Here is a 12,647-nt window from a genome sequence, read left to right on the forward strand (position 1 = left end):
CGAGGTCTTAGCCGAATGCTCTGTCTGTTATGCTTAATCGAGTAGAGAGCCCGCCGAAACACGACATATTGACCCACCAATCGAGGAAGATTAGTGATTAGAGCGATCGCACGCCTAGCCCTTGATGTCGGGAGATCGTTTTGACGCGGATCATAATGTCCCGAAGATACAGGACTCGGTGACACACACCAGCCCTACGCCCAAGAACAACCATGAGCGGGTGACGGAAACCCGTCTGTCACACTCACAGTCTGTGCATTCGTCGGAACACCGCAGCATTGGAGACTCTTCAGACCATGGCTCGCTCGAGAGGATACCGACTGCTCAAACAGAGCTTGCGGATGCCGTCGTGGCCCAACGAACGGCGACCGAACCGGGACCAGTATATTCGGTGTTTACGAAGCAGCAGAAGATATTCATTGTCTTCATGGCGTCTTGGGCTGGATTCTTCTCTCCTGTGTCGGGTCAGATCTATTTCCCTGCGCTGAATGCCTTGGCGAAAGACTTGCATGTTTCCAACACGTTGATCAACTTGACCTTGACATCTTACATGGTACGCTCTGCTTATCCGGTAAAGCATAACCCTTGATGAACCTGTGTACAGATATTTCAAGGCCTGGCGCCTACGTTTGTTGGAGACCTTGCCGATGCTGCGGGTCGGCGGCCCGCATATGCTAGTACGCCCATCAAGCACGCAGTCAAATGCTCGGCCTAACTTGATTGACAGTTTGCTTTGTAATATACATCCTCGCGAACATCGGCCTTGCGCTGCAGAATAGCTATGCGGCTCTTTTCGTGTTACGCTGCTTCCAGAGCACTGGCTCCAGCGCAACGATCGCCATGTGCAGTGCTGTCGTCGCTGACGTCGCCACCCCTGCCGAGCGCGGCAAGTATATGGGATTCACTCTAGCCGGATCACTACTCGGCCCAGCCATCGGTCCCGTCATTGGAGGTGTCCTCGCCGAGTTTCTAGGTTGGCGTTCGATCTTTTGGTTCCTAATGATCATGGGTTCGGCCTTCATGTGTGTCTTTGCCATATTTTTTCCAGAAACAGGTAATGTGATCCTTCGTGCGGGAAGACATGCTGGTACTGATAGCCTCGTAGCACGCAATCAGGTCGGCAACGGTTCGATCCCGCCAAAGGGCTGGAATATGTCGTTGATGAATTATCTTGCCATCCGCAAAGCACGAAAGCTTCGGCCCGACGACCAGCAGTCAGTGGCGGAACTACGATCCAAATCTGGCCTGGGTAAGAAAAAGACGTTCCGCTTTCCGAATCCCCTGCGATCTCTTCACGTCATGTTCGACAAGGAGAATGCGCTCCTGCTGTGGTATAACGCCTTCCTGTTTGCAGCTTTCTACGACGTCACGGCAGCGATGCCCTCGCAGCTGGAGGCAAATTACGGGTACAACGAGCTTCAGATCGGTCTCTGCTTTATCCCTTTTGGATTCGGATCCTTGTGCGCTGCGTTGACTAACGGGCAATTACTGGATCGCAACTTCGCTCGTTGGTGCAAGAAGCTGGGGGTGCAGATCAGAAAAGGCCGAAACCAGGACCTCAGCAATTTTCCGATAGAAAAAGCAAGGTTACAGATCGCCATTCCAGCGTCTTACATCACCGCGGTGCTTGTGTGTATATTCGGATGGATCTTGGATGTCAACGGACCACTCCCGGCCTTGCTCGTCGTCTTGTTTTTTACTAGCCTCAGTATGTCGATGGCGTTCAACGTCACGAGTACATTGCTCGTCGACTTCTACCCAAAGGCCCCGGCAACGGCAACAGCTGCAAATAATCTCGCTAGGTGCGGGTTGGGAGCAGGCGCAACCGCTGCTATTTTGCCGATGATTAACGCCATGGGCAGAGGATGGACCTTCACTTTCCTGACCTTCTTTCTGATATTCACTTCTCCCATGCTGTGGGCCGTATACTTCTGGGGGATGAAGTGGAGGACGGAGCGCAATGAGCGGGAAAAGAAAGCTCAACAATCGAAGGAGGAGAAGCTCCACCAGTCCAGCTCCGGCGAAGTGGGATCTTTCAATGATGGCAAAGATCATGAGAAGCCACCTGTCGAAGGCGGGGTTCCTGAAATGGCCGCTGTGGCAGAGAAAGATCGCGAGATGGCTCGTGACTTTCAGAAGTCGTACAAGGGCAACACCAGCATGCAAGACAAACATAAGACCCAGAGTAATGACGAGATTTCAGAGGACGATGGTCACGATGTCACACTATCGCGGACCTTTTCCTATCAGTCGGGGTACTAATGCGCTTTCCTTCCGGGAATCACGGCACCACAGCCGACGTGAGTCGTCTGGCTTGGGGGTACCTTCAAGAGAAGCCCCGGCTGCAGAGATCTGGCTCTCCTGTCAACGGTCTTTGTCCTCGCTAGGGATTGACTGACGAAGGCGTCCATCTTGGCAAGTACTCGATACCAGAATCGCCATCGGGAATTAAGGGGACTTCACCCACGGACACCGAAGCTTCCTGGAAAAGATTCACATACCTCACACAGAGTCTTATCATGGTCTCCAATCCAACGTCTCATCTGGGACAGCTATCCGCCTTGATGCCGTATGCTTCTGTGTCAGGCTCGCCTCACCCCCAGCCGGCTTGGGCGAAGGATGTCTTTGGATATGACAGAGACTCTATTCCAGCTCCCTTCAAGCATAGAATCCTATGGCCAAGTCAGATGTATACGTGCCAGTCAGCTTCGACAAGTATCACCAAAACTGATGCATAAGAAGCTGGTCTTTTGCCAAAGCCGTGAATCCACGCGGCCTGACATCTTACGGTGAATCCTCGACCGCCCCGGCAAAGAGGGTCAGCATACCGCGAGACCAATGCTGGAGCTAGAAGCAATGGGAGTCGCCCTTGCTGGGTGACACCACAGCTGGGACTTTCAGAGCCATGATCCTTACCGTGGCCTGTAACTCCCGCATCCTGACCGAACTTTGCCGAGAGATCGAGGCTGGCGACGTACGACCCAATGAAAGGACACATCCCCTGCCTGGATGTCCTCTTCAAGAAGTCTCCAGGGGCACATCCCATCGTGGGCGTCCCCTTGCTTGCACCGTTCCCCTCGGGAGCCCATATTACAAGCCACTCTTCTTAGCACGTACGGAAGCCGGCATCTCACAGTGGGCCGTCGAGTACAGACCTCGCATCTACGGCGAGGACGTAGGCCTGTTCCGACAACGCTGGACCGGAGACCGATTCGCCGCCGGCTACGGGGGCGTGCTGCGACCAGGCGGAAGTCTGGTTCAGCCGCGGCCCATGATGTGTACGGGGCGAAAGACGGCGGTGCTGGAGGTATGCAAGGTTGTGACGCAGTTCTCCCGCATGTTTGACGTCAAGGCCATGAACACGACGAAACCTCCTGGACGGTGAAGGCCGAGCTTGCGGCTGGTGCATTCGAACTCTTTCGTCAAGTTCAACAAGCGCGATGGGAAGAGACAGGCCGTGGTCCGAAAAGGTCAAGATGCACTGTGATCTGATCTGATCCGATCCGTGTAAGACAATGCACTCTTGTCTACTAGTTCGCATTCTGTCCTCCGCGCCGGTAAGTTGATATACACGCACATCAATCGAATAGCTACCACTCTGTACTGCGCATTTCTGTGCTAATCCATGCTGTAGAGTATGTAAAAATTCCCGGTACTTGCCGGGTATAACCGGTAGCAGGCGAGGACTGCGTGGGCACAGCACCTAGGGCAAATACGGAGTAGGCTGGTGAGGTATGTATCCCTCGAAGGTAAAATTGCAGGGCATCTGCACCTCCCCCCATATTGAGGATCTAGCCACGAGAGCGAGATGCGATGGCCCCGATCTATCTCCCCCTGTTCCGTGTATCGTTTCCCGGCTTTGGTCATGCGTCTCCGAACCATCAATAATCACCATGCACGGCCGGCAGTCCGATCGACACGCCTACATTCGCAGCAAACGATCCGAGCACGTCTCCTGGAACACCCGTTAGCCACACTGTTTTGTCCACACGTGGCCCGCTCGATTCAGGTAGTATGTATTGTGAGAGATGAAAGAAGTGGACTTACCGGCCGGCGAGTAGTTACAGACGGTAAAGTAGGGCGGGATGGGCGGGCCCGCGTTCGTCAAGCCTCCGCTCGAGCAGTCGGCGGTGTAGCAGCCCACGCTCAAGCTGCCCTTCCACACGATCTGGCTGAAGTGGCCCCACTGGTTGAGCGTGGTCACATCGGGCTCCGTGCCATAGTAGACGTAGTTGTTGACCTCGTCGTTGTAGAGGCCCTCGGTGATGAAGTTGCCCATCCCCAGCGGTGTGGGCGGGTATCCGGCGCCGATGTTCTGGCCGTAGCCACCGCCGCCGACGGAGCTACACGTCGAAATTAGAAGGGTCCACAGAAGCAGAGAATGGTGCGCTGCGCATAAATGGCAATTTCTCTTACGTGACGTGTCCGTAGACGCAGGTCTCGGCAATCTCGCGCGCAATATCCGCCATATTGGTGTTCCAGACCATGGGGTCCGCGGAGTGGTTTGAGCGGTGGATGTTGTGGTGGCGTAGGATTGTGGCAATGTACGCGTCGTTGGTCACCACTGGGATCCCCGAGGAGCTGGTCGTCGAGGAGGGAGAAATTGAGACGCTCGGTATTCCCGCCGGAGAGGTGGTAAATGTCGGGATGGGTGGAGACGGAGCGACAGTGTCCGAGGGAAGTAAGGGGCCGCCGGTATATGATGTCGTCGTGATTGGAGGTGGAGTCGTGGTCGTCAGAAAGCTAGACAAGCCTGGTGTACTTGTGGGGCAGGGACATGTCGTGAAGGTGACAAATTCCAATGCCGTCTCTGTGAACGTTGCAGTGTATATATAGCTGACGCTTTGGGCTGTTGCGCCTGTGGCGACGAGGATGACGTTCCAGGCTCGCATCTTGGGACGAAAGGAACGACGAAAGGAGCCGACAGGGCAAAGGAATGACTGCGGTCAGTGGACGGTGATATGCAGAATGCAAAGTTTGAAAGATGGCAGAATCTGAATGCAGGAAGCCATGTTATTGTATGGCCTGTCGAATACTTGGGACGAAAGAGCGTGTCACATTCCAGAGGACGGGTTAGGAATCCAGGGTTTCCAGTCAGGCTTGGAGGAGCACGTCCAGGAACAAGCCGCGTCCGGGTTCCGCCTAGTTCATTGAATCACTCCCTCATTGAATTATTTCCACATAAGAGAATGAGGGTTCCTCAGCCGTTGCCGCCGCCAACATACATTTCATGTTACAGCCGTGGTCAACGGGGGAGCCGAACGCGTCTGGAAGGTGATTGAAGCTTTTCTTACCTTTTCATCGGCAAGGTCCTCAACGAGTGCTAGGACTCGCATGCGTTTCATTTACATTGGCTGGACTTTCGAAACGGCGGCAGAAGGGCAAGATACGCTCAATGGAGGAGACAGTTCCTGGCGCTCTGGTGGCCTCGTCTGCAAACGAATCAGAGTGATCATACGAGGAATTCGGATGTCAGGTTGACAAGGCTCATGAATGCACTGCCGCGAGCGGAGCTGATATACCGTAGCTCCGAAGCTGAGAGGGACGATGATGCGCTTGACACTGTAGGACAACGGCGAGGCATAATACCGCAGATCGTGTTGCCTGAATTCCTGCCGCGTCTGCGTCTAATTCCGACGTCGCTGGCTTTTCTGCAAAGGGATGTGAGGTTGACGTCCTTCGTCTCATGTGCACCTGTATGAGTTACACATGCAAAGGCCCCTTCGATGGATCAAAGAGATGACTGGCACGAACCCCTGTCACAGGCGCCTCTCGCTTTGCGAGCCTGGCTGCCAATGGTGTGCCGATGAACCTACGGCTGAGAACAGCCTGGCTCTAAAAGGTGCCTCTCGTCGACAAATGATCTCCAGGTTGCCCGCCAACAACGGGTTAATCGCTGGCACCACCAGTCAACCGGGATGCCGTACCGGATCGACAGGGCTCGGATATTGACCTTGAGGTAAGGCATCTTGCAATGGCGTGCCAGAACAAGACAGTGTTTATTCAAGGCGAACCGGCCTCATACCAAGTCGCGATGGGAAGTTGCCGTATAGGCTGCTCCCTCCTGGTGGTGTCTGGAAGTGTATAAGCGCAGAGACGCTGACATTATTTGGCCCAGGGTTGTCAGGCGCTCTATACAGTCAGGTAGGCCGGCTGCCCAGCATGTGGTTCGAAGATACGTGCGAAGTGCAATCTGATATGCATCGATAATTGCCCTTTGTGACTTCGGTAATTGGTGGTGCGCCCTGCGATATCAGGAAGCATCCAGCGAGCGGAAAGAGCTTCAGCGGGCAAGATCGACGGATCGTCCTTGATCTGTGTAGTATTGATTCATGGAGGAGCTCTGCGGGAAGTCGAGGACGCGGCGAGGTACAGTGATTCGATTTGATCTGGTGTGCATGCACCGTACCTCGTAGGTAGCGCGTCTCTCATTGCTCATCTTTCAGTCAGCGCGTCAACTCGAACTGGAAAGCGATCGAAGCTGGATGCCAGATGTGGTTTAGCGCTCACGGGTCCACAGTTTTTCCGGTTTCTATTTCTAGAGCCACGTGTTCGCTCGGTCTCTGTGGAGGCATGATTCCACACTCAACGTCCAGGCCACAAATCGTGAACACTCAACACTCTCGTGTGCAGCAGCGATTCGGAGGCCGTAGCACTGACGTCGGTGCTCATCATCGGCCATACGATGGAGTCTGCCTCGCGGTGTGGAGATCGCGCCTCTGTCGGGATGAGCGTGCTGAAAACACCATAGGCCAGCCGGAGAAAAGGTTAATCCACTGCCGGAGACTGCGCCGCTGCAGGAACTTTCAGCTAGACGATGTTCGGTGAGCCATCGGTCTCTCGGCTCTTCTTACTCGTATGACTGCTACGCAACCACTCGTCTACGCTGCTGCGATGCGAGATGAGTAGCCATGCGATCCAGAACGGGTCATGACATATGGCTCTAATGCCTGTCCCCACCAAGGACTTGTCCGTCGCTGTTGGGTGCGGAGTACCGGGTTATCACTTTCATCATTCGAGGTATTCTGTGTGTGGAATCGCAAAGTAATCCACATGTGCGGGTCAGAAGAGCCTTTTCTTAGACGGCGAACCACGGCGTGGTACAACGCAACGCAACACAGCACAGCACAGGGTTCTTGTGACGTCGACGTCGCTGAGTCTACGAATTCAGAGGCCAAGAACCGTGACTCGATGGTTCAATAGCCTTACAGCTCGAGCCTATCTTGAACGGATCTGAGTGGTGAGTCGTATCTTTCGGAAGGTAGCCTTCAAGGCGGAAGCATCCGCTGGCGGACTGGTTGTGCGAATACGTGAGCGGCGTTTCAAAGATATTTTGTTTCCTCCAAATGTAACAGACTGTTGCCTGAACGAGTCGATCGAGACGAGGTGGTTTAGGGACACTTTCCCTGGCCAAAAGGAGAAATCATTCTCCTGTCGCTGAACTGCGCCTTGGGCGAGTGGTACCGAATCCACTAAGGGTTCTTTAGAGATCCAGCTAGGCGGGACGTTGCAAACCCTATCCAAGCAGTTAGTGTCTGTGATTCGAGAGCGCTCGGTAGCCTCCCATGCGACTCGTGTTCGCGGTGAGCACTAGCGGTGTATTTGCTCGCTCTCCACCTATAACATCGTTCGGATGTGCCGGCTAATGCACGTCACTGCAGCCCTAAACCCACGGTCTCTCTCCGCTCGAGTCAATCGTCGAATTTAGCACACCTTCAAGACTCCGCGACCCACTTTCTTGGAAAACAGTCACTGCCCACTGACAAGTGCAACATAACGCCTCCGGAGCGTATCTTCCACGTGAATGGCTCAAGACCCCCTGCAAAGGACCTCGTGTCAGTGCAGGGAGTGGGAGAATCACGAGAGGCAATGCACGCCAGGCTCACCTTAAGGCCCATCAACCGGGCAGGGGTGTCGACTGCCTGAGGCTCCACATGTCACTCTTTCAAAAGTCCATTTTCTCCGTTTCTGTGCGCGCCGTCAGCCCTACGAAACTGGCTGGGATCAGGGCCTTTGGTCGCCTATGTGGCCGCCTCGTCAGCCCCCAAATTTACCTCATCGCACGTTCAGGAACCCGGATCGCAACTGAAGGCCCCCTTCACCGATCGATTCACCCTTCCCTTCTGGGCTTAACCACACCAGTGCGTCGGTTCGGTGTGGATCTGGTTCTTCGTGCGCAGTCCAGTTCGCATATGGCCCTGACGACTACGACTTACTGCCACCATGCCGTCTCGAAAGATATATATCGGTTGATGCCTCACCCTAAGAATTTGAATGTTTCCCTCCACCAGCACACCACACTCTCTTGACAGCAAATTTCATCCCATTTATTTCTAGCATCTTTTCCTTGTTCACGCACGGCTATTTTCCAGTTCAGCATCCAGCAACAAACCCAGACTTGAGGTAATAGCCATACTTTTCCTTATTTCTGCGATTTCCTATCTTCTGCAACAAGGCTTCCTGAGGCCCGACCGACCGTCCCAAAGCCATTCTACTTCCCCGACAGCGACCCTTATTTCCTGTTGTCTATTTCCTTATTTCCTTTGTCTGCTCCACTCCCAGAGAGTCTGCGACGCCCATCCCTTCCGCAGAGCCCAACACCAAACCCCGGAGCACAAAAAGCACACGTCAATATCAATTTCCTTGTAATTCTTACCCCAACCACAATCGCACTTACTATGGCCATCGGACGAGGCGGATACAACAGCCCGGCTGCTCCCCAGAAGGGCCGCGGAGGATACAACCGACAGGGTCGTGGCGGGTACAACAGGACTCCCATGCCCGTTCAAGGTCGCGGTGGATACAACTGACAGCAAGCCGCGCAGGGCCGTGGCGGCTACAACTGAATACACCCAAGTTCCCCTTCACGACGTTGCGCACCCATGGAACTGTGTTCCACGTCTGCAACATTCTCATTTCTGGTGATCCAGGTCTCGATCACGACCCACTCGTTTTCCACCCTTCGGCCTTTGAGTAGCGGTTTCTTCTTCAACGGCTTTACTTTCCAACACAAAACCTGTACAGCACAAGTAATCAGCACATACCCGTCACCTATCCTTAGCGGCATTTCCCTGGCGTTGGGGTTCTTTTAAGTGGAAACACGGTTCAACACTGCTCCGGAAGCAACAAGGGTTGGACTGTGACGCGCAGGAACGCAGTACAAATCGAGCATTTTTGGCAGTATCATTGGGCATGTGGAATGTTTTGGGGGTGAAGGAGGAGGCATTGCGCTGGGGCCCGTTTGGGAAGCCCTGTCTCTAATTCATTCGTTTGAACATATTCGGGGATTGTGGGATATGAGTCGGACAGGCCAGTTGCAGTGGGCGAAGACAGCTCAATGCGGATCAACAGAACCATCCCAATTTGTACAGACATAGAGAATCAGATACCCCAGAATCAAAGTGCAGCCACAGAACTGCGGTCTCAAGTTTCCAACAAGTTGCCGCACAGAAGTTTCCCCATACGGTGAAAAACAACGACGGAACTAGACGGGGATGCAGTAGGCGAGAACGTGAAAGAAACATGCTTACTCACTTCTCGAAGACCACACCCAAAATGTCCTCCACGTCGCCCGACTCACCCTTGCCCGTGATCTTGGCAAAGCAATCGGCGGCAAACCGGAGATGTTCGGCGGCAGTGACAATATCAACGATATCATCTGCGTGTGCATGTGCGTCTGGGTCAGATACTATATTTGGCGCGTCGAGATTCTTGTGGCGATCACCGTGGTACCCATTGGGGTCTGACGAATGGGCGAATTCCATCGTGCCGTCCGATTCCGTAGGCAGGTAAGACTGCGCCTGCGACGGTTGTGATTGTGGGTAACAAGCAAGGGAGAGGAAGTCGTCCAGATGACGTAAGCCCTCTGATAGGTACGTGCTTTGGCGGTGCGTAACTGAAAGGGATGCCGTCCAGTACGACTGCGCTTCCGCTGCAGTCATTCTGTTGTCTCGTATCTCCCCAGTTGATGCTGTCGTCAACTCACTGAACGCGTCGGTCAGGACGGTGAGGAAGGCTTGAATGCTACCCGGGTCCGGGTCGGAGGCGGTGGGATCATCTGATGCGCGTCGGCAGGATATCATGCATATACGTCCTGCAGGTACCATAGGGAGTATCTGACAGACTCGTGTATGCAGGTCTCTGGCCGCCTCTTTGTTTGCGCGAGGCTGGTCCACGACAAGGTCAATCTTGTTTAGAACAGCCAGAATAGTCTTCCCCGTGGCATGGCATTCTTGCACCGCCTCGAGGACTTCCCCGTTGATAGAGACGGTGGGCTTCCTGTCGGCGTCCATTTCGATCGACAGCAGCACCACAACCACGTCAGATTGGAGGGCACGTTCTCTGGCCCGGCGAATGCCTTCCTGCTCGATCGAGCCAATGACGCTCTGCTCCTTTGAGCGGAGTCCGGCCATGTCGCCCACCCGGCACAACCAGCCGTTGAGATCCACGGAGACATCGACAATGTCACGCGTGGTGCCCTCTTCGGCACTGACAATCGCAGCCTCTCTGCCCACAATGCGGTTGAGCAACGAGCTTTTGCCTGCATTTGGCGCACCCAGCAATGCAATGCTGATACCGTTGCGCAGCAGCTCCCCCCTGGACGCGTTAAGGAGGTGTAACTCAACCTGTCTCTTCAACGCGACCACTTGTTCCGAGATCGAGGACATGAACTCCGCAGGTGACTCGTCAAAGTGCTGATCTTCAGAAAAGTCAATCAGAGCCTCCAATTCGCCTCGCGCGCAGAGAAGCATTGTACGCCATTCCTCATATCTCTTTGCAAGTCCGCCGTCAGTGCCGCTGACAGCCAGCCGGCGTTGCTGCTCCGTCTCGGCCGCGAGGGTTTCGCCCAGTGCTTCGGCCTGTGTGAGGTCCAGTCTTCCATTGTAAAATGCCCACTTCGTGAATTCGCCGGGTTCGGCATGTCTGATGGCGCCGTCTCGAACGCGTGACGATCGTCCGTGTTTGGAGATGGCATTCAAGATCGATCGGACAATGGCTGGACCGCCGTGGACATGCAGCTCAAGCACATCCGCTCCAGTCACTGTGTTCGGCGCTGGAAAGAATAGGAGAAGCGCGCCAGTATCGAGGACTCGAGGCTCGACATGATCTGGATCGCTAGGATCGTACAGTTTTCGTAAGGTTGCGGTTCGAGGTTTGGGTGCTGGCCGGCGGGGACAAAGCAGGTGGTAGATATCAAGACACGAGGGCCCCGATATGCGTATCACCGCTATCGCGGCTCGACCTGGCGCAGTAGAAAGAGCATATATCGTGTCGGATATAGGATGGTTGGCTGCTGAGGTGCGCCATTTATCAAGGTCATGATGCAGCACCGATGTGGACTGAGGCCGCAGGGAAATCTGTGCGCTGCAAATGCGGACAACTGTGAAGCCGCATGCTCCCAAATGATGGCAAGCAAGTGGGCGCAGAAGTCTCAAGCCTTGAAGACCCAGGCGACATGGCATCCGAACGAGTTCGCAATGTCAGTTGAATGGTGTGGTTGACCACCCGATGAGCACCACATTAAACAGAGAATCCGGTCAGGCTTGGCAATTGGCGTTGGAAAGGGAGAGCACGAAGTCGAGATCCGCAACAACAATTCTACTCCTAACTTTCATGATCATCACTGTTTTATTACATACATGGACCTGTATCGCAACTCGAAGTAGATGCAAAATTGGTACGCCGTAACTCATCCCAAGAAGCACCTGGCCCATTCTGATTGAAGCAAGACCCATGGCTGCCCTTGAGCACTGCCAACTCCGCTCCGAGCCCTCTCCAGTTCTCTGGCCACATCGGTACCACTAACAAACTTCGCTTGGTATAGCGGGATATGTTGAGGAAGCTTCTCGGCTGTAATCAAGCACTAGTTCCTATAAGACGTTAGCATTTGCGGCGCAGAAGCAATGTTGGGGTACTGACAATAGGCCGAGTGTAAGATCACCATGGATCTTAGCCTTGAGCTGCACCTCGATGTCCAAATTCAAATCAAGTCGTAATCTCAGCTGCTCGTTCTCACCCGGGTCTTCGCCGTCCTTTTCTTCCCCCTTGCCGCCCGACTTGAGCAGACCGCCGACCGCCTCGTGCGGCTTGCTCAGGGCGTTGCCGACGGTGTTGTTCACAAGGTCCCCGGCGCCGTCGGCCACACCATTTACTGTGTCGCCGACTTCGTCAACGGAATCGAGAGGGCCGCCACCGCCGCCGCCCAGGAGGCCGCCGCCCTTGCCTCCTTGTTGCTGCGTCTGAGCTTGTGATTGTGCTTGAGTCTTGCCGCGGTTGCGGTTGCGGTTCCGTCGTCCACCTTTTTGCGAGACGTCGCTTCGGTACGCACTGTCGACATCGCTAGGTGGTGCACTGGAGCCGCGGCCTCGGCTTTGTCGTGATTTGGAGCGAGATTGCTGTTGCTCCATCTTTGGTTGTGGCGTTGGTGTTGAAGGCTCGTCTGTACCGCCGTCTACTTCTGCTTCTGCGTCGCCCTTGTCGCCGTTCGCTTGTCCTTTCTGGCCGAGCTTTTTGGGCTTTCGTTTCTCCTCCGACTTCTTGGAGGAAGCGTTGGCTCCTACACTAGCAGCACCTGAGGCAGATCCAGCGGCGTCGAGGTTTCCGCCGATTTGAGATTCTTCGGTGCTCTTGGTTTCCTGCTCCGACAT

General features: G+C 54.5%; 4 protein-coding genes across 4 annotated transcripts; 1 reads left to right on the forward strand and 3 right to left on the reverse strand.

Annotated features, from left to right (window-relative positions):
- Window positions 1-124: 124 nt before the first annotated feature.
- A1O7_08035 (uncharacterized protein) lies at window positions 125-2,262 on the forward strand (the record flags this gene model as incomplete). The annotated part of the gene is made up of 4 exons (XM_007762030.1): window positions 125-553; window positions 605-677; window positions 728-1,054; window positions 1,106-2,262. 4 exons carry the CDS (start codon window positions 125-127, stop codon window positions 2,260-2,262), a joined length of 1,986 nt encoding a protein of 661 aa, XP_007760220.1.
- A 1,705-nt stretch (window positions 2,263-3,967) lies between these two features.
- On the reverse strand, window positions 3,968-4,892 carry A1O7_08036 (uncharacterized protein; the record flags this gene model as incomplete). Its single annotated transcript, XM_007762031.1, has 2 exons — window positions 3,968-4,343; window positions 4,417-4,892. The coding sequence occupies 2 exons, from the start codon at window positions 4,890-4,892 to the stop codon at window positions 3,968-3,970; spliced, it is 852 nt and encodes a 283-aa protein (XP_007760221.1).
- A 4,638-nt stretch (window positions 4,893-9,530) lies between these two features.
- On the reverse strand, window positions 9,531-11,307 carry A1O7_08037 (uncharacterized protein; the record flags this gene model as incomplete). The annotated part of the gene is made up of 2 exons (XM_007762032.1): window positions 9,531-11,161; window positions 11,226-11,307. 2 exons carry the CDS (start codon window positions 11,305-11,307, stop codon window positions 9,531-9,533), a joined length of 1,713 nt encoding a protein of 570 aa, XP_007760222.1.
- A 563-nt stretch (window positions 11,308-11,870) lies between these two features.
- On the reverse strand, window positions 11,871-12,647 carry A1O7_08038 (uncharacterized protein; the record flags this gene model as incomplete). The annotated part of the gene is made up of 1 exon (XM_007762033.1): window positions 11,871-12,647. One exon carries the CDS (start codon window positions 12,645-12,647, stop codon window positions 11,871-11,873), a length of 777 nt encoding a protein of 258 aa, XP_007760223.1.

The sequence above is a fragment of the Cladophialophora yegresii genome (genome assembly GCF_000585515.1).
Source record: "Cladophialophora yegresii CBS 114405 chromosome Unknown aczIN-supercont1.6, whole genome shotgun sequence".
NCBI lineage: Eukaryota > Fungi > Ascomycota > Eurotiomycetes > Chaetothyriales > Herpotrichiellaceae > Cladophialophora > Cladophialophora yegresii.